Raw genomic sequence first — 26,930 nt, 5'->3', positions numbered from 1 at the left:
AAACAAAATGTAAACTTAACAAAGAACTTACGGCCACAACAAAACTTACTAATTGTGAAATAAATTGAAACATCCAATTGGCAAAATCCTGATTGAAGGATGCACATAACATAAAACTAAAACAGTAACACTTTCGGTTATTGAGAGTAAATTTCTTAGGATTGCTCTTGACAGACACCTTAAGTTTGATGCTCATGTTGAACAAGTTTGTAAATAGACGAGTTTCTTTATTGGTATATTCTTAAAGAATAGTAATAGAGTCACATATTATTACAAAAAGTTAGCTTATGATGAAACAAAGTCAAGGTTTTTGTAGTCTCCATTTTCCATTGCAGGCATTCAGGAACTCATCCAGTGTATAAAAAGGTTGATTTGCTAGGAGGTTATGCAGTCTTCCTCTTTAATCCTTTCATTGTATCTGGTAGAGCATTCCACAACTTCCGGCCGATGTAGGATGGTTTTTCTTCAAAGATTGCTGTGCGATGTGGGGGCAGAACGTAGTTAGTTGTATGACGAGTATTGTACGAGTGGAAGTCTTTCCCTGTTTGAAGACTCAGACTATGAGCATGTAGAATAACTTCTTGAATGTACAGAGCAGTGATAGTCTTTATGCCAAGGGCTTGGAAGGTTTGCCTGCAGCTTTGTTGAGGTTCAAGGTCAGCGAGTATTCTGATGGCTTTTTTCTGTAGGATGAGCACCTGTTGAGGTTCCCAGCAACAGGTCAAACCCAACCTTTTTAAAAAGGTCAACTTCTCTCTTTGGTTTGAGGCTGTTCACTGTTGAAGAGTTTAAGTTGTTTCCTGTCTTCTCTGTTTGACAGGAAAGCTCTGCTTGTGACCTACTATGGGATTATCTCTCTATATCATATATCATACAGAGTTGCTGTTTTGGGGCCATGATAGCACATAACCAAATCTCTTTTTAAATCTAAAACGAAGACTTTGAGAACTATACTCAATAAAAGCAGTTGATTTTCGTGTGGAACTCTATTTAAGGAAAACAATATAACAACATTTCCAGGAATTTATAAACTTTTGACAGTTTTTTTTGAAAGAATATAAATGTCTTCGAGACTTATCAACTGTGGTGTGCATTACCTCCTTGGTGAATTGAATTTTAGAATTCCTGACTTGACTCTATTACACAGTGTACACGATTCTAAATAAAGACATTTTGAGTTGGAGTTCTGACCTGAATATCTGCAAGGTAAGGAAGGGTCATAGTAACAATTTTAATGTGTGGTTAGATATTATATTTTAAGAACATTAGCCGTGTGGTTTGTAACCATTCCATACCAGACAACTCCAATTTGTAAATACTAGAAGGGAAAAGGTTATCAAATTTTCTTTAATAAAACAGATTTAACATGTCTGCCTTAGGGTAGGGAAACATTTTCCAAATAAAAAAATTATTCTTATTTTATATTTTATTGTTCTCTTATAGATTTCTGTTTTAATTTTTCAGAATTGTAAATGGAATATGTTTATTAAAAATGCCTATGTCAATTCTTCCATAGTGAATTACTAGCAAACCACTTCAAGTGATATAACAGCTGGTTAACATTTTTAAGAATTCTCTCATGTTTGGAATAGAAAAAAATTAATGTATTCTAATATTTATAAGTTGAGGATTGAGATTCTTAATGTAAATTTGAATACCAACTAACTAAAAATACTCATAACCAAATTTTAAGGAAATAGTGAGCCTCGTGTAGTGGCCTGACGAGCTGTACAACAAAACATCGAGGGCATGATAAAAAATCAACGACCTGAGGGCAAAGAACAGCCATCATTGTGACCAAGCGATATGAAAGACCAATCATATGAATTTAACACCGATCAAAGAGGGTTACACATTTTACTTTTATAATGGTCAGAGTAACAACACTTCTATTTGTTTAATAATTTATGATTTATTCTATAATCATTGTTAATAATTTGATTTATTCTATGATCAATGTTGTATACAGAATTAAATATTTCAGGTTTTAGTAAACAATACAATATTTTGTGAAAAGTTGGGGTGTTGTGTATTACTTAAAAAAACAACTTTAATTTTCTCTCCTATTACATCTGTTCCTGTTCATGTGTTTATTTACAATCCCTCTTCTCTCACGTTGTTTTGACTACTTCTTCGACTGGTGTAATGTTTTCTACCAGGGAGGATTGGAGGATGGTTGATAATCTTACCTCTATGTGGCCTGCAATGGCACTACAGTAATGTTGCAATATCTAAACATTACTCCTCTACATTTTCTTGGATGACAGTAACTAATACTGACTTCCTACCAAATGAAGATAAGTTCACTAACCACAGGGGTTTCATAGACGATGAAAAAATTCAAATACCTCTTTCATAAGAAAAAATTAAGTAGGGGAATCTAAGGTCTGATCATCAACTTCTCCAAGAAATACTTATCTTCAAAATATGAGGGATATGCAGACAGTCCACTTGTTCAGAATTCTTATGACATACATTTACAAACAAATTAAATTAAACTTTTATTATATTCGGATAGGCCATTCTTAAGATTTGTTTTTAACTCACTAAGAGTATTTCTGTAGTACTTTTCCTCAGTTTTTTAAAAAGGGATTTTCAAATCTCCACCAATTTCTAAACATTTAAAACAAAAAAACTCTTATATACTACATGTTTTTTATGAATATTGGGTTTAAATCATACAATAAAAAGAATACTTTGGTAATGAAATAAATTTTCAGTATATTTTACATATTTATAAAATGAGTCAAGAATTATGTACAATATAAACAGTTGTATGATGAAAACATCACTTAAACGCCTTCTTAGCTCGCCAGTCCAGAAACTCATCAAAGTCATCATCTTCTCCGCTAGACTCCTCAACTGTGTTGTCACTGATACTCTTGGTCAGCACAGACTGTACAGCTTCCTTCTTCTTCTCTAAATCCAGAACCCTGTAACACAGCATGGATCTTATTTAGTCACATTAAATTAAATTTGTAAAATAATAAACATCTCAGAGATGTGAAGGCAAATGAAAAGTTACACAATTAAAAAATATCTAACATTTTTTATTTATATAATTTGCAGGTTGAAATCTAAAAAAATATATTTAAAGAAAAATACAAATTTCAATTAGTTATAAAAGGTTTTAATATAAAATATTTCTGCAATTAATTTAGTTTTAAATAATTTAAGACCTAAGAATAAAACCAGAAATAAGACAATGATTCAATTAAGAAGAAAAATTACATTTAAAATGATTGATACAATAAACTTGCTGGGGGTCCCACTTATCCATAGGGGATGATGCCCAGGACCTGCAGGCCTCCTTCCACACAACACCAGCTAATTAATGTCATTAGTTAGAAATAAATCCTCTGATTTTATTTTTAAATAATGCCTTATGTTATTTTTTTTAACCACTTACAAAACTGTTTAAATAGAAAGCTTTGCATTCCTTTAAAGTTTGTGCTCTAATTAAAAATTACCAAAATAGAACATTTTGTATTTAATCAATTTTATATTGAATACTTGTTTATTTTGGCTTAATAATTCTGCATTAATTTTATAATTTTAAGAATATACAAAGTCGGCTGTCCTCATAAAAGCACTTATCGAAAATGTTCACTGAATATGATCCTCAGAGCCAAAACACCAGTTCCAAAGTTTATATATCTATGCTATGTGATGTGGCTTGGAGAATGATAACTGTTGCAAAAAAACCCAAACAATTTGAAACTTGGTACAAATATTTATTTAATAAATATTTTTAGCAAGTATGATGTGCCAGCTTGGTATACTATTTCATTCCACAATGAAATACACGTCTATATTCATCCCACTTCAGGATAGGAAATCCTTGGAAAACAGAAGGGAATATCTTTATACTAGTAATATAATGAACTTTTGAAATAAAGTTATTCCTAATTAATCTTATGAGATGGCAAGGGATGTGATCTGATTTCTATGCCTACTCCCTTTTATAAATAAGACTTAAACAGAGGCGTGATAAAAAAGGTATAATTAGCATTTATTAAACATTCATTTCCTTAACAAGACTTTTTTGAGCATTAAAACTGAGAATGGTTTATTGGTTTTTTGGAAGGACTTGTGAATATATTAAAAAGTATTAGTAATGTTGTAGTGAACAATAAAATATTCGCTCCCAGAACTTACACACGTTGACAATGTTGTTCACATCAAGACTAGACACTGTGCTGCTTGGGAGTCAAAGTGTTAATACAATATAATAATTGTTGTAAATATTAGAGAACATCAATAAACATAATTATAAAAACCAATCCAAATACATGATTCAAGCTATATTTAATAGAAAGATACCCTAAAACAGACCCTTAGGGGACTTCCACTCATCAACAGGGGAGTACCACAGGGCTCTGTACAGGGACCAGTATTTTCATCCTTCTGACAAATTATATACCACAATATCTAGGCACTCCCTGATGATACAACACCGTTAGTGTCTGAATCATCCTCTAACAACCTAGCCATCAACTTTTACATCACATTGCACATGGCTTACCAATACTTTGATGAAAATTACTTAGTAGTAGGAAACATTAGGAAAACCAAGCAACTTGCTTTTGGAAGAATAAAGGATGAAGCTCCAACACTATCAGATGTACAACTCATGTCTCTGAACAGCAGTGGTGTCTTTGCACATGGGTACGCAGATGACATTGTGATTCTTGTGAGTGGCAAGTTCAACACAACAGTCACGGAATTGACAAATGCTGCTCGGAACTGGTGTGATGAGATGGCTGCCGTGATTGCCTTTACTAGGAGGCATCAGTTAGAGGGTATTGGTCCATTCTTACTGAGAGGCTCTTCCATTGAGTTAAAGTCTGAGATTAAGTAACTGGGCATAATCCTTTATAGAGTCCTAAACTGGGGACTCCATCTAGAAAAGATTATCCCCACAGGGATATACCTAATGAAATGCAGACGTATGATAGGTAGGTCTTGGGGACTTAATCGGAGGTTTTTGTATTGGCTTTATGTGTCTCTGGCCACACCTGCACTAATATTAGGAGCTGTTGTCTGGTGGCCAAAAACGGAGACCAAGATGGTGGTAGCTGGTCTGGCTGGCATCCAAAGGATGGCTTGCCTTGCTATTACTAGAGCTTTTCCAATGTGGGGCGCAGCTCTAGAATGTTTCCTTAATCTCGGCCTCCTGGATATTGTCATTCACGCTATGGCTCGACAGGAGGCGGCCATTTACCCATCCAGAATATCCTTTCACTACAGAAGCAGCACAAAGGTCTTTATAGAGCTAGGTGCAATTTCTAATCTGCCTCTCCTAAGGGAGAAAATGGGTCATACCCAAAAACTGTTCGTCTCAGAATGACCTCTCTGCACGAGTTTTCATAAAAAGTTTTAACTTACAAAATTATGACATTTCCCTAAAATTAATTTTGTTCTTTAGCCCATAAATTTGAATTTGAGAAAAAAATTACTTGATGTTGACTTCACTTCAAAAATTTTACATATGATAAAAACATGTATTTTATTTCTTTCTAAGGTTAGAGCTATATAGTGTTTTGCATTGATAGTAGAATGTCTTAAAATTACTTATTAATTATGATTATAATTAATTACAAACAAAAAAACATAAAAAAGCAAATAATAAAAAATTGTATTTTATTGATTTCTAAGGTTAGAGCTATATAATGTTTTATTGATAGTAGAATATCTTAAAAATACTTATTAATCATGATTATAATTCATTTGAACAGGCCCCGGAAATTTTAAGTAATTTAGGTACAATATGACCAGGTTATACAAAAAACAAATAAATAGTAACTTACGTACATGAATTTGAAGCAATGTTCCATTAATCATGTATAAAGTCACTTTGTCAGTAAAAATTAAAAAGTTTTACACTATTTATAAATATGCAGTTTTACTTGTATTTACTACCAAACATCTATATATATAAAAATGAATGTTTGTATGTTTGTCCTTTATGGAATCGTGAACTATTGGACCGATCATGATGAAAATTTGTACGTATATGTATTTTTCCACGGAGAAGGTTTATAAGCTATGCCCATCCCTTTCCCGATTCAGGATTCCGCCCCACTGGTTACAGAAATACCCATAAGAAATGCATTGCAGCAAACATATGTTAACGTCTTTTCAAATTTTTAATCAGCTGTTCTTTGTAAACATATATTACACTTATAGTTTTAAAGCATAGAGTAAGCTTAAGAGAAACGACAAATTTTGTTTAAACTGTTTTTGCAATCACTGTTAAACATAGACTTTACTATCCAGATAATACAATTCAAATTTGACGTAAAAATTCACCTTTAACTGCAATATTTATTTAATATAAACCATGCTCATGCTTGATCAGAAGAGTAATGCAGATATCATAATTACTATCTTACGTTGGCTACAAATATAAAGAATGTTATAAAATCAACCTTAGTTGTTTTTTTTGACAGAAGTATGGTTCTCAAAACTCCGTGTGTACATATTCTCTCGATCGAGACAACAAAGCAAGCTCAATCGTGGCATCGGAGATATAACTAATTTAATCTAAAATTTATTATAGTAAAAAAAAAAATTTACTAAGTAATATAAGGACTTCGGTTCTTAAGATTTGCGTGCGAAGCCGTGGGTAACAGCTAGATAGAGGCAGGAATATGGTACATACCTTCATAATACGCCCAAGAGGCTCACGATGGAACGACTATCAATTATCTCAGCAATGTTTAGAATGTGATAGAAAAAGAATAAGTGAATATAGTGTACTGTTTTCAACGGGAAATTGCGTGCGAAGCCGCGGGCAACTTTTGCAAAAAATTATTGAAATGCGCAGCAAAGCGCGCCGGGCCCGCTAGTACTTAATAAAGCATTCAGATTAACATCCTGTCCACACCAAACACAAACTATGTGTGATCTAGGTTTTACCTTCAGGATGGTTGTCACCTGAAGACATTCGGCATAATTTTTATTTATTTTCAGGGAGCTTTCTGAGTCCAAGACTTATTGAAGGCCCATATCCACCGCCCTGAAGATTCTGGGTAGAGATCTGACAGCGATCTATTCTGAGGCAAGGTCTCCTATGATATCTTTCATGAAGTCAGCTCGAGATAGCCGCCATTTGGTTAATTCACCAGAATTTAATTCTCTACAGTTGGTATATAAATATGCTAATTCATCGAATAAAATATGTTACAGGAAATTGCACAATGATATATATCGTTGTGAAACAGTTCTTGGCAAAAACACGATTCAATAAATAGTTGTGAATCATCCAAGGGTCGGATAGCAAGTTTCAGAGTTATGAATTTTCAAAGTTGTAGTTTGTTTTAAAAACTCCAGAAATTGGTATTTTTCGTTGTTATCGATATAAAAACAGGAAATAATTGTTCGTAACAAATTTTAAATATAGAGATAAGAAATAAACAAGTTAATTTTAGGATAACTTAAAGGATATTAAGTTATTTTTAGATTGTTAGTTTGCAGTCAACTTTCAAACTCAGGTGTTCATACTTTTTAATTTGAGAATAGACATCATGGTATAGCTTAGGTCTTGATTTGTGATTTAAACGTAGCTATTTTGTTCAATATTTTGTGAATGTTATGATTACATTTTGTTTTAATTAAATACACTTCATATAAACTGTATTTGTTGCAGATGGATTTAATTATCTCTGTATAAGCTTCCTGGTGATTGATGATGGAGTTCTTCTACTGTAAAGGTCTCCATACCTCCAAAGGTAAACTTCATACACTCTGACCTGATCTTTGCTTTCCTTTAGTTAGTTCAGAAGTAGTATACAATAACAAATTCAGAACATAATATTTCAAATATATCTCGGGGAAGGGTTCCCGGACCCTCCTACTGATCTGGCAGGGTTTTCATACCCCGCCTCCTTGTGTTCCAGACACCCCCCAGATAAGATATCAGGGTGCACCATTGATAATAACAAACAACAACCTACAATGGAATGATCACATTGATACTCTCTCTAAGAAACTGTATGTTTAAAAAAGAATCAAGCATATCAGTGATGAAACCACAACAAAAATAGCCTACCATACACTATTGAGAAATCAGAATCTGTAATGCCATTAAACACAGTTTACAGTGTAATAGGCAGAGTCAACCCTTAGATTATTTGAGTCAAACCAAAGGTATAGGTTTGGCCTCATAGTTTTGGGGAGGACAACAGCAGTAAACCTCAACCTGTTTATTGGATTCCTGGTAATGAGGGGGATCCCTGGGAACAAAAGAGCTGATGCCCTGGCCAATGTGGGCTCAGCGTTCAATATGATGGGACATGACCGTTCTGTGGCATACAACATATACAGGGTGTTTGAAAAGTATGGGTACGGCTTAATATTTTAAAAACCATAGGAGATAACATCTATAAACTTTGCACAGTGTCATATGGCTATGTAAACTATTTTCCCTTGCTATTACCATGACATGCCAACCATGGGGGGACGGCCCACAGAGGAAAACATGGAAATCTTAAATTGAAGCATGGGTCGAGTGATACCTCATTTTAAAGAGCTCACTTAGTAGAGTTGAATGCCGCAAACCGCATCTCAAAAGGTTTATCCAATCAGAAATGGCGGGTTGTTTTAGGTACACATTGTGAAGTACATTATGCGCTGCCATTTCTGACTGGATCGTCGTATTCTGATGCGGTAGGCGGCGTTTCACTCTACTACCCAATGTGTTTTCACTGACATTTTTTAATTAGCAAATTATGTCATAAATTTATAACACAATAAATAAAACACAATAAATACCGGTGTTTTTTAGTTTTTAATATGTCTATATTAAGTCTATCTATAATGACATTCACATTCAACCATCTAACAGAATTCATGAAGACTAAGAGGGAAGAAACTGAAGATAGCCCTGACGAGCAGTAAACCTCAACCTGTTTATTGGATTCCTGGTCATGAGGGGATCCCTGGGAACAAAAGAGCTGATCCCCTGGCCAATGTGGGCTCAGCGTTCAATATGATGGGACATTTTTTAAGTATATATATATATATATGTGTGTGTGTGTGTGTTTTTAAGTCTATATATATATATATATATATATATATATATTCATAATACCCGCTACACATCAAAATTTCTACATACCTCTACACCATACCACACAATGTGAAAAAAAAAAACAATCTTACATGGGCATAATGACATTCAACCATCTAACAGAATTCATGAAGACTAAGAGGGAAGAAACTGAAGATAGCCCTGACGAGATGGCTGACTAGCAGACCATTCTACTCCCTAGAAGAATTTTTGGTCTGGAGAAGAGAACCCAACACAACTTGACTTTGTATCTACATTTAAAAATCTTGTTGCATGTACATTTCTCAAAGAAATGTTAGTAAAAACTATTTACTATTGACTACTATATCCACATCATGAAGAGATGAATTAGACCATTTAATTGGATCATACACACCCTTTAATATTATTTCTAAATATCTTTCCACATTTATTCTATTTTACATTTTTTGTTTCATTACAACAAATTTAACTTCCTCAACAAAAGAGAAAAAAGAATCTGAAATAGATTAATTTTCCCCTTATTACATTGACTTTTCATGCATACATGTATAAAATTTAATTTAAATTATAACCAAAAATTGAGATACACCTTTTGTCTGAAATAATTTATTTAAATCAAGAAAGTTTTATTATGCTCAACTCGTACTTAATTTAAATTGTTTTAAATTTATTTTAAAGTTATGGACACACTTTATGTTCCAAGAAACAACCAAAATTCTATATCTCTATAGTCCGAGACACATCATTGCAAGCCTGATGTGGGTAGTTACTGCACCCCACTTCCTCCCTCACCCTGCATCGTGCCACATTTTCATATCAGCTGATCCTCAGTATGTGGCTACGTGACGACATCTCACTTCAACACCAGATATTTAGCATGTTTTAAAATTATTATTATTAATTTTTGCTCACGTAATGTGTTGTAGTGTAAACACATATTAATTTAAATCGTGAAGGTAAAGGATTGAGGAATTTAGATGAGAAGTAAAGATGAGCAGTAACGATAGCTCAATTGTTGAATTCAATCAATTATCCCATCTCTAGTTATTCATCTGTTACAGCTGATAACACCACACCATGACTCAGGCTTGCATTGATATGTCTCGTACTATAGAATTACAATGGATTACGACAGTGACTCGCAGATATCAAGACATGGTTTGAGAAAGCTAGTGGCCAGTGGTAAGAGGTTTTCACACTTTTTGTCAGTATTGTACACCTTTGTCCTATTTTGTTTTATATGATTTTCACACAAATCTGAAGCCCTCGAATATGAGCAAGTATAAGGCTAAAAAGGAGAACAATGTTTCCTCACCTGGACCAGTTACTGAGCTGTTCATCCAGTTCGTGTATCTGCCGTTCTGTTGTAGCCTCTTCTGTGTCCCCCTCTATAATCTGTGTGGAGACAGTCGTCTGTTCCTTGATCTCTTTCTGAAACCTCTCCCACTCTTCCTGTATAGGGTCTTTGTATTCTACGTTCCGTGCCTGTGGATGAACTTACAGATTATTACAGTGCTTTTAACACTACATTTTACAACTTAGATTTGATTTATACTAGAGTAATCAACTTTCATTCTAGATGGATTTATCTAAATCAAACTGTTTAATGTAAAACCTGATCTCATTTACACCCAAGAAACCCAACAGATGTCTACAAGTGGCATTAACTGCAAACGATAGTCAATATATTGAGTTAAGGGGAAAACTCGGTTGATAGGTCTTGATAACCACACAGGGTGACAGTTGGAATGGTTAATGTTTCCTTAGTGCCAAAGTTATAGAGAGTTTGCTTTATTTCCTTCTTAGATGAATAATTTAATTGTTTTTTTTATATGCACAAAAACATTGCATTTCTTAGAAACAGAAATAATATAAATGTAACTATCATGTAACAAATACATATTTTTATCTTTTTATTCAAAAAGATAAAGCCAGGTGAAACTACTTATAAGCCATCACAAAACAAACTGTGTAGGAACATATAAAATAACATTTATTGTCAGAAAACAGTTTAGTTCATAACAAAAAAGAGGAATAGCATTGACTGATATTGACATTAAGGGAAGGAAACCTCTTACGCCAGTGGATCTTGAATAGTTTACTGATGGCTCTAAGGCAGAAAGTGGCACAGGTCCTGGAATTGCAGAGGTGAGGCAATACAGAGACCCTAAGGATCCTTACCCCACAGTCTTTCAGGCGAAAGTCACTGCCATTATGGAATGTGCTCATGAGAATCTTTGTCTGTAGTACAAGAGCAAGAATATTAGTATTTTTACCGATAGACAGGCAGCTCCAAGGTGTTTGACTCTTGTGTGTTTAACACAAAATTTGTCTGGGATTGCTATTAGGTTGTTTCTTCCCTTGACAGAATAAATTATGTATCTATTAGTTAGGTTCCTGATAGTGAGAGGATAAATCAGGATATAGCGAATAATATGAATAAGAAATTGGAATTTGAAGGTATGAAGTGTTGTATTAAGATGAATTCACACTTAACATATATGAAGGTGGAAGCCTCGTTTAAAGATGAGTATACAGGTACTACTAGTAGATAGTAATATGGGGTTTCTAGACCACTTTCGGAGCCAACCGAAAAGCAATGTAAAATCTTGTTCAATGTACCATAAAGGAAGCTGAGAAACAACACAGCAAACCTCAATGAAAAATTAACCGAATCTACATCCGTTCGTCTCCAAAAGCAATCTAGAAATCCCATATTACTATCTACTGTGAACCATAAACGAATCTGTAAACCACGAATGAAAAATAACCGAATCTATAGCTGTTTGCTTCTACTTTCTTAAGCTGTTTTAATGTAAAATCTCCTTAGAATCAATGTAAAATATTGGAAATGTTGTCAAATCTGCTACAAATAAACGAAGAATCTTCGAAATCTTAATAAAATTTAATCAATTTAAAAGTTTTTTACTAAAAACATACTTTAATAAAAAATTGTTTCTGCTAAATGGCAAATATGAACTCACCAAGCTCTCTAAAATTTCTAGCGTTTAAACAGTGCAACAAAGATAAATTCAACGAATTACCAAAACATTTTATAGAACAGTTGATACCGTCTTCGACACTTTCCGATACAGAATTCATTGAACTTGTAAATTCTTTTGCAGAAAGAACGTATGATGGAGGGCTGTTTTTTCATCATAAAGCACGAAATGTATTGGATTGTTTATTTAACTTAATTACGAAAGATATTGAAAAGAAATTAAAAAAGAAACAAACAGAGAGTTTTCATCGATATTTTATGGAATTTTTTAAATATTATAAGTTTTTCGAATATAATCAAGACTTACTTGTTGAATTCCTTAGGATTTTTTGTGAGTATCAAGATTTATCAACAAAATTCATTAAAGAGCACTATCAGATTTTTCTTATAAAATATCACTATATTTTGCGTGAAACAAAAGGTATTACTATAGATAATATTCCATGTGATTCTTATGAAGAGAGACACAAACTATGGTTATCAAAAGAGTACTATGAATTGGGGAACGAATGATAATCTTCTATTCTACAAAATTGATAGTAACACAGTCTTTATCTTTAATAGTCTTCTTTCCAATAACAATCAAGTGTAATTTATCATGTTTATTCAATTCTTTAATCTTTTTTTCATCCAAAACAGTCAAAAGTCTGTTCGGTAAGTTTACTTTATAATCTTCCAATTCGGCAATTATTGTAAACCCGAATTTATCTTTTATTTTCTCCAAATTCATCATTTTATACTTCTTATTTTCTTCTAATTCATTCAACTTCTTATATTCTTGAAACTTGAATTCACCAACCGCGTTCAACTCTTTCAAGAACTCCATTTAGATAGAAAAAATTTAAAGACGGAAAAAATTAAATTTGCTAACAATCACTCGAGAAGTCGAGGGAATTGCCAACATCTTCATTGTTTGACGAGGTTCATTATTTATCTTTTCCAAGTGTACTATAAAATCATCGAGGATTTCTGGCTTAAAATCGTAGACAAATTCAACATCCAGATAATGAAAAAATACAGGTAATATCTTTTCATAATAAACGTGTGTATCAATACCCACAAACCTAATGTATTCTTTGAAAAGGAAAATAATTTTGTCAATGGTTCTAAGAGATAAGTAAAAATTTTTATTCTGTTTTCTAAATTCTGTAACAAATTGTGTTTGCTTCTTGTCTCCATATTGTAATTTTCTAAGCAGGTTATTCAAATGTGTTAGTTTATTTTGAAATTTCTTAGGTTTAGGTCTTTCGTACAAAATTAAATTACAACCTCTACAAACTAAATATCTTTTATCAATAATTTCTCCTCTATTATAACACTTGTAACAGTTGGTATTATACGCTTCCATTTAAACAAAAAGATTTTTTGTTATAAATGGAGATTATGGAACTAACTCTGCCGAGATATAAATTTTTCAGCGCAAATATTTGTGTTTACTTTCTACAACAGAGATAAAAAGAAATTATTTTATTTTATTATTCAACTATTTAGGATATTTTGTCTATGATTACAAAGATTATTCCGGAAAAAAATCGAGATTTTTCATCAGCGAAAGAGTATATTTTTGAAGTTTTAGAAGGAATGAAAGAGAATAATATGAACATCATCAATTATTGTTAAAGACAAACTGAATGATTGTGTCTTTGGTGTAGTGTTGTTAGTGTGCGTGTTTACGCTATGGGGAATCACATCACATTCAACTTCTACGGTGTTTATTGTTTAGAGACTTGGCCCTGCACTGCTACTGTCCAACCAAGTTAATGGCTAGGAGCTGTAATTCGGGTCTTAGACTCTGGATTTTTTTCGTTCCCAAGTCTCAATTTTCTTTGGTAACTACTGTGTAGAAGTTGATGGAGAGATACAATTAGGGAATTTGTGTCAGGTGTTTTGTAAGTGTAATGTTGTATTAATGAACGATGTGAATGATGAATGTAATGAACGAATTAAGGAAGAGAAGGAATTAAGGAATGAAGTGGAAAGGTGAGGAAGCAAATGGCGCGCCAACCACAGTTGTCATTACTCGGCTTGTTCTATAGTCATTACACTATGGCCACTCGTGTAAAGACTTGTCCCCAACCACAGAACGACAACCATGTCTTCCTCAATAAAAAGCGCGCCTGAAGCTCTAGGATTTGAACCCAGAACCTCAGGCTTAGAAGGCAAGCGTCTTACCAACTGAGCTACGGAGAGTCTCAAAGTCTATAAGCAAAATCTCTGCTATATAAGTTGTTCAACTAGGAGCGCTAGTTTATAAATGTCTTTCATAATTCATAACTCAAAAACCACTCAACCGATTTTAATGAAATTTGGTACACATATAGTAAATACTTAACTCTTTCGACTTAACTTATTCATAAGGGTGAAATCATCCCCTATTTCTTAATATTCATAAAAAAATTTAAAAAATTATCAGAAAAATCTGAAACTTCAAAAACAAGCGAGTTCAACTTAAAATTTCATGAAAATAACAAAATTTTCAAAATCTACCCCAATCATCCCTTATCTTTAAACTCTTATATCTCGAGAACTATTGGAGCTTTTTTGATGAAAATCATCACTTCCGGTCCATGACCTTGAAATAGTTTTTTCCTAATATCATCCCTATTTTTTAAAGTTTTTTAATGCAATTTAAAATAAATACTTTTATCAATGTCTTTAACAATTCTGTAAAGTTTTAAAATTATCTGATGAATAATAGTGAAAATAACGCGATTTTTACTGAATTTCTCTAATATCGTTCTTAATCACATCATAGGCTAAAAATTTCTCAGAAACCATAACAAATCACGTTTGTAACAGCATTTTGAAAATCCATATTGATAATTATATCGTTCTTTGAACCAGAAATATTTGTCAAACTCTTTGTTGTATCAATGACATAAATAGGTCTATTCGCTAAAAATTCTTTAGGATTGTAATACATTTCCTTATTATTACAGTAAACTTTCTTAAAATCTTGATACATCTGATACATGATTCTGAAAAGACCTCCTGAAATGTTTAAATTTTGTAATTCATATGGATAATAAGAACCGTTCAATTTTACTCTGATATTTTTTACATTCAAACTATCGAACTTTGAAGGATTTTTTTCTTGATTATTCTGTCTATCTGTTTGAAAACCTATAATAACAAACTTGGGATTGAAGATATTTCTATAAATATTTGTAATATCGAACGAATAAGTTGTTCCAGTAGGCTAATACCTTTTTGTTCAATACATTGCCAATCTAGAAAATTAAACATAATGTTTTGACTTTTTGTAATTTCATCAATCAACCTAATTTTACTCGTGGTTTTATAATCAATCATTGGAACTCTAATAAAAAAATCTGTAATTGTTATTTTTCCATCAACAGGCATAACATTTCCAGTTGCAGTCTTCAGAATCACATCATCGTCTTCTGCTCTTATAAAACTTAGATAAAATCCTCCTTTATAGATCGGAATAGTAACATTTTCAAAAAATCCTAATCCAAAATGAGATAAATTTCCAGCTGCTTCAAAAACACCAAATTTAAAATCTGATTCAAAGCCATTAGAAGTTTGAGAAATAACATCACTTTTTGAATATGAAATAGTTCCTTTAATTGTGATTAATTGGCCACAGTTTTCGACTTCTTCTATCAATTTATTGTGTTTTCTTACTTCAATCTTAGAAAATAAAAACGGTATAAAATTATCGATTAATCTAACATTATCAGTTCCAAGATATGCTTGACCATCTTGTTTTGTTAAAGTTCCAGAAATATAAAACTGGAAGTTAGACGAGCAAAAATTATCTCCAAAATCAATATTAAACTCAGTTCTTTTATTCGGTTCATTCAAATGTTGTTTACTAATTGGATAGAAATTTTTAAACTCCGCCCTTTCAATATCACTAGCATACTTTCTGTAGTCCGCCATTTATATAGAAAAAATTTCAAAATTCTTTTACGAAAATTTTAATCATGTATAAGTCGATAAGAAAAGATTTTAGTCATTTTTTAATGATCTACTTCGTCATATTCAGGATTCTCTTCCTTAAATTTTGCAATTTCGGCCACATATTTCAATAAAATCTGCACAGGATAGTAACCACTATCTATAATATTATTCCAATCAACTGAATCTTTATTTTCATCCAAAAACTTTATACTCAAGTGTTGATAGAGACAAAGAACAGACATATGATCTTTTAATTGATAATGTATATTTTCTTGAATGAACTCTGATGATAAAGTTTGATATTTAGCAATGTTATACCAATTCAATTTGTTTACGTATAATCTCATCATATCTTTGGATAATTCATATTTTTGAGAAATATCATCCCAATGTTCTTTTTTCAAATCTCTTTCGTGTTGCATTATAAAAAGATCGAAAGCACTGTAATGTCCCACCATCTCTATTTATTAGGAAAAAATTTCAAAATCAAGTTTTTATAAATTGGCTCTTTTTAGCGTTACATTCAGCACATTTTCCAGAAACTCTTTTAACTCCATTGATATTTGCATAGTATTTTATATCATTTGTTGCAGTTTTTGCCTTACACCTCACACAATATGAGTGCCATTTATAAAGGAATAATTTAAAATGAATCATCATAACCACCTAATCTATTAAATCTGTTATCAATGTTTTCAAAAGATTTATTAACATCTTCTTTAAATTTATTAAAGTTTTCTTCTAGTTTATTTACTTTATCAAGTAATTCACCAACATCGTCTACTGATCTTCTATTTCTGGCTTCTAACTTTTCATAGACTTCTGTTGTAAAATCTTTAACATGCTGTTTATGATTCTCGTAATTTTTGTTTAGTTCATTAAACATTTTAATATGATCTTCTAATTGAATCATTACAACAACATCAAACGGATAAATTCCCTTACTAACGCTGCTAAGTCTTTTTCCTTTAAAATCTAAGGCATTTTTAACATTCGGATCATGTAAATCAACAATATCGATGTTTTCTGATAATTTTAGAGGTTTTAAAATTTGTTCTTTAACAACAACATCATGTTTGTCAATACCAGGTCGAAAACCGACATTTCTTTTTTTATTAGCCAAACTAACATAATTCTTTTCAACTTTGATCGCTTCAGTAATTTTATCAGCTTTTTCGATATGAGACATTAAATTGGTAAATATTTTTTTTGCGCCATCTTCAAATTCTTTTTTCAATGTTTTTATTTTATCAGCAACTTCACTTGAACTTATGAAATTTGCAAGTTTGTTATCATATTCTGCTTTAAAATCTTCAATCTCGACAGCAAACATATCTGAATCTGGAAGGTTTTGTAATAAATTTTCTAACTTGTTATCAAATTCATTTCTCAAACTATCAAAATTCAAACTATTATCTACATTTTGAATACTTTCTGTTTTAATTTGTGTTCCAAATACATCAAAAATATTTTGTGAATCCATATTTATTAAGTAATAATTTGTTGACAACTTCTTTAAAATCTTTACCATCACTCAGTTCATTCAAAACAAAAACACATAAATGACCACAAATTGGTGGATCTCTATAATCTTGAATCTGAGAATCATTGTAGTAGACGCTTGATTTTTTTCAAATATTGGATCAATTCTCTCGGTGGTTTGTCCTCAATTCTTCCATACGAATCAAAATAACATGCATTCTTATCATTTTTATAATAACAAACCCAATGCGTTCCACTTCCCATAATCGAGTCTAAATTCACAATTCCACACTCAAGTTCCTTAACTTTTTCAGGTAATGTATCTCTCATGAAGATTCCTCTAAAATGTTTAATATTTTTGCAGATTTCTTCCAATTCCCGATTTTTTGAAGAATATCGATCCATTTAAAGTTTTTATTAATCTCAAAAATTACTTTCATTCTCTCATTTTGAGTTCTGTTATATCTCTCTACAATACTTGATTTCTCTTCGTTTTCAGTATGATAAATCTTAATGTTGTATTTTCTCAAAACATCATTAAATTCTTTATTTTTAAACACTAAACTCTTATCTGTATGAAGTAGGTTAGGAGGTTTGTGATTGATCCTTATGGCATCTTTTACTATATCTTCGAAAGCTTTTGAAACATCCTTGCCGTTTTTTCTTTTGATAGCTCTTGACCAAGCATATTTTGAGAAAGTATCAATAACATTTAACATATACTTAAATCCATCATTTTGATCTGAATAGTTAGACATTATAACTAAATCTGCTGCCCATAAATCGTCAATTCCTAATGTTATAATTTTTCTCTTTTTAATCTTTTTTCGTACTGGTGCATGAATTTCTCTAGCTTCAATTTCTATCTCTTCTTTATTCTTCAATTCTTTCTTTACTTGTTTTTCATAAGGATTCTTTATAAATTTACTCTTATTTGTCTTACATTTTGAACATTTTGCTGCAATTCTATACAATCCGTTTTGAGTTTGAACAATTTTAGAATCTATATTTTTCGTTTTTTTCTTACATTTGTTTCAGTGAATTAAATCATCTTCCATTTATATATCAAAGTTTCCAACTTTGTTTAACTCTTCTAAAATATCTGTTTTAATTTCGCCTTTATATCCATACGGTACTGTATCGATCTTATTTTCTAGGACAATTCTCTTATCATCTTTAGCGTTCAGTGCTAACTTGTTTATAGTGACGGTGTACAACTCATGTTTATAGCTTTTGATTACTGTCATCTCCCTAAATTCTTCTTTATCTTCGAACAAACATCTCCTAAAATTCATCCACAAAATTCTTCTAAAACTCCGCTATTTAACTCATCTTTGAATTTCCCTATTACCTTCTTATTTTTAGTAGTGAAACATTCATGATCTTTTGGATAATCGCTCGTATCAAAGTCATCTATATTTTCTTTAATAATTTTAAAAGGATCTCGTTTCAATTCTAGGAAATAACTGTCTGTATCTATGTAACACAGATTCAAATCTGGGTCAAACTTCTTTAGTTTATCGTAATAAAACTCATACATTAACAATTTTGATAGGTCAAGAACTGAAAATCCTATGTAGATCGGTTTGTTAAATTTAACCTTTTGTTTGTACATGTGACTCGCTATACAGTTATCGTCAAAGATATTGAAACATTTGAAGTTCGTTTTCTTGGCCTGTTTCATTGAAAATTCTTCATTTCCTAGTTTGATATCACATCTATTTCGCACATTTTCCATAGATTTTCCAAAAACAGAGTTGTTCATGAGCTTGTAAAAATCTTTCTCAAAGTCACTTGTAGCTTTGGTTCTCATGTTTGTGTTAAAATCAATGTACATTTTCATAAAAGGCTTCTGATCGAATGCAATAACCCTATTCACATGTTTCAACACCATCCCTTGTTCGAGGTAAAATTTCAAATTTCTTGAATGAACAACGTATTCAGTTTTATCCAGTAAAGTTGTGCAAAGTTTGTTTTTATAATGTTCGGGAGCAAGAGGTAAATCCTTGTGATGTTCGTGTAAATTTGTTGGATATCCTAGATCAACTTCGAGAATATAGCCATAATCTTCTTCTCCAGTGAGTTCTAAAATTGTTTCTTGCCATTCTGCTGTTGTGTAAGTTTTCAAATCCATCCACTTAATATCACCATATGGTAAATTTTGCATAAGACCATAACCATAAAGATTATTGGCATCGACATACAACAGATAATTTTCAGGTTTTGTCTTATCGAAATCTTTCAAATATTTGTTATTTGCTTTAACATATCGTTTAATACATTGAGAAATACCTCCACGAATACCTTTTTCAATCATCAAATACATATTATAATCACTAATCAATTGTAATTCTATTTTCGTTAATTTTAACATAGCATCCCATGTGAGGCTTGGAGCTGTTAGATAATGTGCTGGATCAAGTTTGTAACAATTTAGACAAATGTTTCTGAAATTTTCAAATATATCAGCGAGCAATAGTACATCTTGGATATTGTACAAATCAGAGTAATTTCCAAGATTTTTATCTTTTAATTTGTTCCAAACGCTCAAGTAATGTTGAAAATCTTTCACAGATATACTCTCATCTGTCAAAAGTGAATAGAAATCTTCAATTTTCAGCTCTTCTGTGTAATCAAGTTTTTCAATACTATCGATAAATTCGTAAGGAAATATGCCTTTTCCAGATAGAATTTTAAAGATTTCTTCTTCGTCATTTGGTTGTCTTTCTAGAATTGCGTTCAATATTCGTCCATCTTGTATAAAATGATTTGTATGTTTGAAGTCTTCTTTCTTGAGGTTTTTAGCTAACTTTTCAATAGACGATGCCATGAATCTAAATGTGTCTACGAAAGAAAACTTAACAAACTTTCTAGGCTTATCATTGTCAAACTCATAGCCATATCCAGAATTTACAGAATAATTTATGTATCGTTCATCGGTATTTGCGATCAAATCAACATTTCCATATTGTCTAGCCAATTCCTTTATGTACAAATGAGTATCGTAATTTGACATATTGTGACAGAAAACTGGGATGTTCTGGGGAAACTTCAAATTCAGATTGCAACATGAATGAGCTGCGCCTCGAAATTTACCTATTAAATGACAATGATCTCTTACTTTTAATCTTTTTTCACCATCAAAACCTTCTGTTTCACAGATATGACAAACGTTTGAATTTTGATACAAAATTTCTTCTTCTTCAGTTAGTTTCATAGGTTTCATATTCTTTGAATTATATTTTTTCGCTATGTATTTCGATAATTTATTGAGCTCTTCAAACAATTGTTTTGGAACATTTGGCAAATCTTCTTCATTTTTGGCTCGATAACATATCGGTTTATACATGCGATTGGTCACATTCAACACTAAATATAGAGTAAAACTATAAGGAATGTGCTTCTGAATCTTGGTTGTAGTCGATCTTTGTGGATTGTTCTTGCATGTCGGAATTTTTTCTAATATGCTCTCAAAGTCCATATAAATTACGTACGGATGGCTAAACTTCTTTTGATAATTAGTAAATTTAGTTGTTTGACCTGAAAATGGCATAATTGGCTTACAAACTTCATGTTGCTTGCAAATTTCTAAATGATCTGTTAAATCTCCAGATTTGTAGAAATGGCTTAAACATCTTCTACAAAGAAATTTTCTTTCTTTATGCTTGGATAACTGAGAACTCACGAGCTTATTTAAATCGGTTATCAAAACATAATGAGATTTGTCTTCTTGTTTAACATACAATAAATCGATTTCTAACTCGGCATCATAAACTTCGGAAATTTGTAACGGAACAATATGTAGTTTTTCATCATAAGTATAGATATTTATAGACATTTTTGGATATTTGTACTTGGAATTATGGCTTCGTTTTTCAAATAATTGTATATCCTTTAAAGACATTGGATACTCAAATTCCGAAAATATTTCGTCATTTACAAATTTCTCGTATTGCTTTGCTCTGTCAACATGTGTCTCGGGTCTTTCAATAGCACATCGGATAGAATAAATAAAGCAATAATCATCTTTATTTTTGATATTTATACAAGCTTTTTTATCTTTGATTTTCTTTGGCAAATCGATATATGATCCGGCATTCATCATTTCATGTTTGTTAAGGCTCAAAACTAGTTGTTTGCAGCTTTTAAATGTCCATCCTGAACCCCTATTTGGATGATTTGTCTGTTCTCGATGTGATAATTTATTAAATTGTTTAGAAATAAAGTCGTTTACGTCAAAGATCTCGTCTGCATTCATAGTAAAATACATTGGGCAAGTTTGTGGTTCACCGTTCACTAAAGTTCTTTCGTATTCGCATTCCAAAGAGAGATATCCTTTACTATTTTTCACAGTGTCTTGAAATTTTTCCTTTAAACTTTTAATTTCTGGGCGCATAATTGAAAGATATTTGTAAATTGACATAAAATTATTGCTCAAATTCGTTAAAATGTATTGCTTGAAAAGACCTTGCATAGAGGATAAAACTTCAACATCTATGATATTTTCAGGTTTTTCGTTAAGAGTTTTATCAATGTTTTCAATGATTTCAGACTTGGTTTTATCGTTAGTACCGATAGCTAACTTTTCAGCTATTGAATGAATTTTTTCATCATTAAATAGGTCGAGATTTTTCTTTTCAACTTTGAAATTTCTCTTTAATTCTCGTAATTTCTCAATATTATTCATGTTTTCGTGATCGGTAATTTAATTTTCTCTAGCCCATTGTCTTAAATAATTTAGTTCATTATTGTAAATTTGCTTGTTTTCATGACTTTTAGAATTATAATGGCGATCATAGTTTTTTCTTAAAATTTCTTTTTTGCAGAACGGACATTCTGGAGCGTGCAGAATGGACGCTCCATTTATATAGAAAAATTTATTTATCTAAATGGTGATTGTAAACCAATGATTGTGCCTCTCACGGCGTGATATGACGCGGGGCAAAGAGCTTATCGTGATGGTCGGTCTGTAGTAGTACACCTCGGTAATGCAGATTGCTTTTGAAGATTATCATTCGTTCCCCAATTCATAGTACTCTTTTGATAACCATAGTTTGTGTCTCTCTTCATAAGAATCACATGGAATATTATCTATAGTAATACCTTTTGTTTCACGCAAAATATAGTGATATTTTATAAGAAAAATCTGATAGTGCTCTTTAATGAATTTTGTTGATAAATCTTGATACTCACAAAAAATCCTAAGAAATTCAACAAGTAAGTCTTGATTGTATTCGAAAAACGTATAATATTTAAAAAATTCCATAAAATATCGATGAAAACTCTCTGTTTGTTTCTTTTTTAATTTATTTTCAATATCTTTCGTAATTAAGTTAAATAAACAATCCAATACATTTCGTGCTTTATGATGAAAAAACAGCCCTCCATCATACGTTCTTTCTGCAAAAGAATTTACAAGTTTAATGAATTCTGTATCGGAAAGTGTCGAAGACGGTATCAACTGTTCTATAAAATGTTTTGGTAATTCGTTGAATTCATCTTTTTTGCACTGTTTAAACGCTAGAAATTTTAGAGAGCTTGGTGAGTTCATATTTGCCATTTAGCAGAAACAATTTTTTTATTAAAGTATGTTTTTAGTAAAAAACTTTTAAATTGATTAAATTTTATTAAGATTTCGAAGATTCTTCGTTTATTCGTAGCAGATTTGACAACATTTCCAATATTTTACATTGATTCTAAGGAGATTTTACATTAAAACAGCTTAAGAAAGTAGAAGCAAACAGCTATAGATTCGGTTATTTTTCATTCGTGGTTTACAGATTCGTTTATGGTTCACAGTAGATTAGTAATATGGGGTTTCTAGATTGCTTTTGGAGACGAACGGATGTAGATTCGGTTAATTTTTCATTGAGGTTTGCTGTGTTGTTTCTCAGCTTCCTTTATGGTACATTGAACAAGATTTTACATTGCTTTTTGGTTGGCTCCGAAAGTGGTCTAGAAACCCCATATTACTATCTACTACTACTCATACCTTCTCACGAAGTAGCATCTCATTTTCTCTCCTCATGTAGATAGCTGCCTCGTAATATGTTATGGGTCTGATCACTATACATGTGCATCTGAGGAAACAACTTCATAGTCAACAATTTTAGGGACGATATGCTCTGTAAATTATGTAATGAGCAGGAGGAAACTGTAAACACCAGCTTCTTAACTGCGATAGTAAGGGAGCATTGAACCATCTTTGAAATTTTGGACAGGTGTAGTGAATTTCCCTACGAGGACATGATTGGTCATTGTGACACTGCTGAAATTGTAAACTGATAGGCTTCATACTATACTTACGGGGTGCACAAAAGACACTTTGGGACTTCAGTACAAGGCAGTAAGCCGTGCATTACAATAAGAAGACCTTAAAAGGTATAAAATAAAAACTAGCAGTGACTACAGATGAAGAATGAGACAATCAGAAACATACAAAAAGCTAAATTCCCCATGAAATCAAATTTTTATGTCACAAAAATACTCCAAAAGGGTAATTTCCACAAAAATAATTATCTGTACCATCACAATACGCTTCTTATTCAATGTATGGGATGAAAAAATAACAACTTTTACACTGTGGTCTTGGTAATGCAGACTTTCATAATTGGAAATTATCAAATAATAATAATAATATTGTCCCTAATATTGCATGCTTTACCCAATGATGTAAACAACCACATTACAAAATAGCTTCCATAAAGTATATGGTGTATGACCAGTATTTACAACATGATGGAATAAATAATTCTATAACAATAAAAGTACTTTTATAATTGTATACTTTACCTTATAAAACTCCAAAATAAGATAAAAAATGAGTAATTGGGAGTTGAATTGTAAATACCATCCTAGATAATAATTGAAAGATCTTATATGACTCGAACTACTGCCGAGAGTACATAGAAAATTGTACTACCTACAACATTTCTCACCTTTGCATCCATAACTGGATCATCAAAGAATCCTTCAGGAAGAGGATCTTTGGACTGCCCTGTTGCCTCTTCGTCTGTCTCCTCTTCTGTTTCCATAGCTTCTAGGGGCTTTGGTGCCATTTCCGGAGAAAAGCCTGCATTACCATCTGAAGTTATCTCCTTCACAGCTTCTGTCTTTGACTGACTTTTGATCTCACTCTCAAAAAACCCTTCCGGCAGTTTAGGCGCTGGTGCATTCTTTAAAATTCCTGAAATCATTTTAATAATGAAATTGTTTTATGTACCTTGCGTTTCATATCCCTATTGGCTTCATTATCCAATATCAGATCTCTGTTTGTGTTTTATGTTTTGAATTTGTCAACAACATAATCCAAAGTAAACCAGCAAATGGATGAGAAGAAAGGAATATTAGAAAGGTGTACTGTTACTCACAATACAGATCCATTCAACTCACCAAACATCTACACGCACACATGAGATGATACCTACTATGTACGTGGATGTACTTCAACATGGATACTACTACTTTTCTACAGCTCGGCAGTTCCACTTGAAGAAATTTATGACAAAATTCTTTAGAAGTGTATGAAAACTCGTGTAAAAGTGTATGATCAACTGAAATAGGAACATTTTATTATATACATTTAAAAGTTACACTCAGGCTATTTTTTTAACGTAATCCCCGTTCAAATTAGGACAAGTTTTTTTAATCTAACATTTGTGAGATTGTGAATTTCAAAAATAAATGTAAAGCTTTCTGTTAAAGCAATCAACTCACCAAATAATGGATACTATAAATCCTTACTAGATCTTGTTGTAAGGATTAAACATGCTTACTTCTCACCTTACATTTTATTGGCAAAGCCAACGGTAGCATAATAATAATTTATTTGCTAAAATAATACAACTATTGTGTAGAAATACAATATAAATAATAAATTACAGATTTACAGTAATATTACGAGTAGTTATAATTATGTTATAAAACAAATCCAACTTCTGTGATGTAATAGCTACATGAGATCTAATATATTTTATTTTATTTTAAAATTAAAATTATATTAATGTTTTTTATACTTATCTACAGTAAACATTTGAAATAGAAATAAATACACAATATATTTTCCTGTCAATTTTTGATGAGGAAGTTGCTTTGATCTATAAATTCATGAAATAAGTCAAATACTTTTGAAACTAAAAATTTTTTTAACTAGTTTTTAATTTTTTATGCAGCCAATTTATTGCATACACAGTCAGGAAATTTATTCAACAATCTTATTTCAAAGAATTTATAAATTACGTTGCTAATCCAAAAAATATATTTCATTTGGTAAAAAAATTCTGTGTACTTGTAAAACTATAAACACCATCCATATTCACTAGGTCAGCACACCATAGTGTACTAAGTATATTATATCACTTCAAAACTGAATAGGAATAAAGAAAAGAAAATATAACTTACTTTAATGAAAAAACTACTCTTTAAATAGCAAAATGTTCTCTGGAAAGTACGGCAGTTATCAAGCTGCAAAGGGTTATGAGGCCGAGTGCATACTTGGGATGAAGTGGTGCAATCAGATGGGTTTTGTAATGTCACAGTATCAGGTCTCCAAATAGTACAATAATGACCACCCAGATGTGTCTTCAAATGCACAAACCAATTGATAGATAGATAGATATCTTTATTGATCTTTAAACATTTACATGCAATGGATCTCGTCACAATATGATGCAACTACAATTTGAAAGTTAAAACAGATCAAGAATTACATTCAATATATACATTACATATAAACAATGGTAATCAATCGTAAAGTAAACGCATAGTTAAATCACGGGCAATACCGTTGAATCAATACGATAGCTAAAATCAATAGTTAATAAGTTATAAAGTGTTTTTTAAATAGATATAAAGTTAAAAAGTTATGGAAACTAGTAACAATGTAAAAAAACAAAACATGCAACCCAGTGCAAGACATTATTTTCAACATAACATGGAAATATGATACTTTTAAAATAGTAACATGGGCATAAAATGATCAAAAATAAGCTATAGTTTAGGTAAAAATTAAAATACACATGTAACTTATAACTCCTCAAACATTAACATGCTAGTGTCAGAACTGTAAAATTAATCGAGTTTGTAAAAAGGTTTTTCAATAAGCCAGTCATGCATGACTTTCTTAAATCGTTTTATACTGACATTCTGAGCATTTAAATGTAGTTTGTTAAAAAGCGATATACCAACAAACTCATAGGAAGACAAGATCTTACTCAATTTTATGTATGGTCTATTAATTAAATCTCTATTTCTAGTAATATAATTATGTGCATGCTTGTTAAGCGTGAAGCTGCTAAAATTTTTCTTAACATGCAACAAAGCAAAAAGTATGTAAAGATTTACCACTGTTAATATTTTTAATTTTACAAATATAGGCCTGCAGTGAGCTCTGGGATCATTCCCATCTAAAATTCTCCTTTGGCCTTCTTTTGTGTGATCAAAACACTGTCTACGCCACTGATAGTC

General features: G+C 31.6%; 1 protein-coding gene across 1 annotated transcript in view; it reads right to left on the bottom strand.

Moving 5' to 3' along the window:
- Nucleotides 1-2,701: 2,701 nt before the first annotated feature.
- Nucleotides 2,702-26,930, bottom strand: part of LOC124353879 (zinc finger protein 830) — a 31,700-nt gene continuing 7,471 nt past the window's right edge. The window contains exons 3-5 of the mRNA XM_046803922.1: nucleotides 24,404-24,651; nucleotides 10,371-10,540; nucleotides 2,702-2,933 (exon numbers count right to left, since the gene is read on the bottom strand). Coding sequence (XP_046659878.1) covers nucleotides 2,789-2,933; nucleotides 10,371-10,540; nucleotides 24,404-24,651 — 563 coding nt within the window. The 3' untranslated portion in view covers nucleotides 2,702-2,788. The remainder of the gene's footprint in view (nucleotides 2,934-10,370; nucleotides 10,541-24,403; nucleotides 24,652-26,930) is intronic.

Source organism: Homalodisca vitripennis, chromosome 2, assembly GCF_021130785.1.
Source record: "Homalodisca vitripennis isolate AUS2020 chromosome 2, UT_GWSS_2.1, whole genome shotgun sequence".
NCBI classification, from domain to species: domain Eukaryota; kingdom Metazoa; phylum Arthropoda; class Insecta; order Hemiptera; family Cicadellidae; genus Homalodisca; species Homalodisca vitripennis.
Note: the sequence above shows the minus strand (reverse complement) of the source record. Positions and strands in the feature narration are given on the sequence as shown.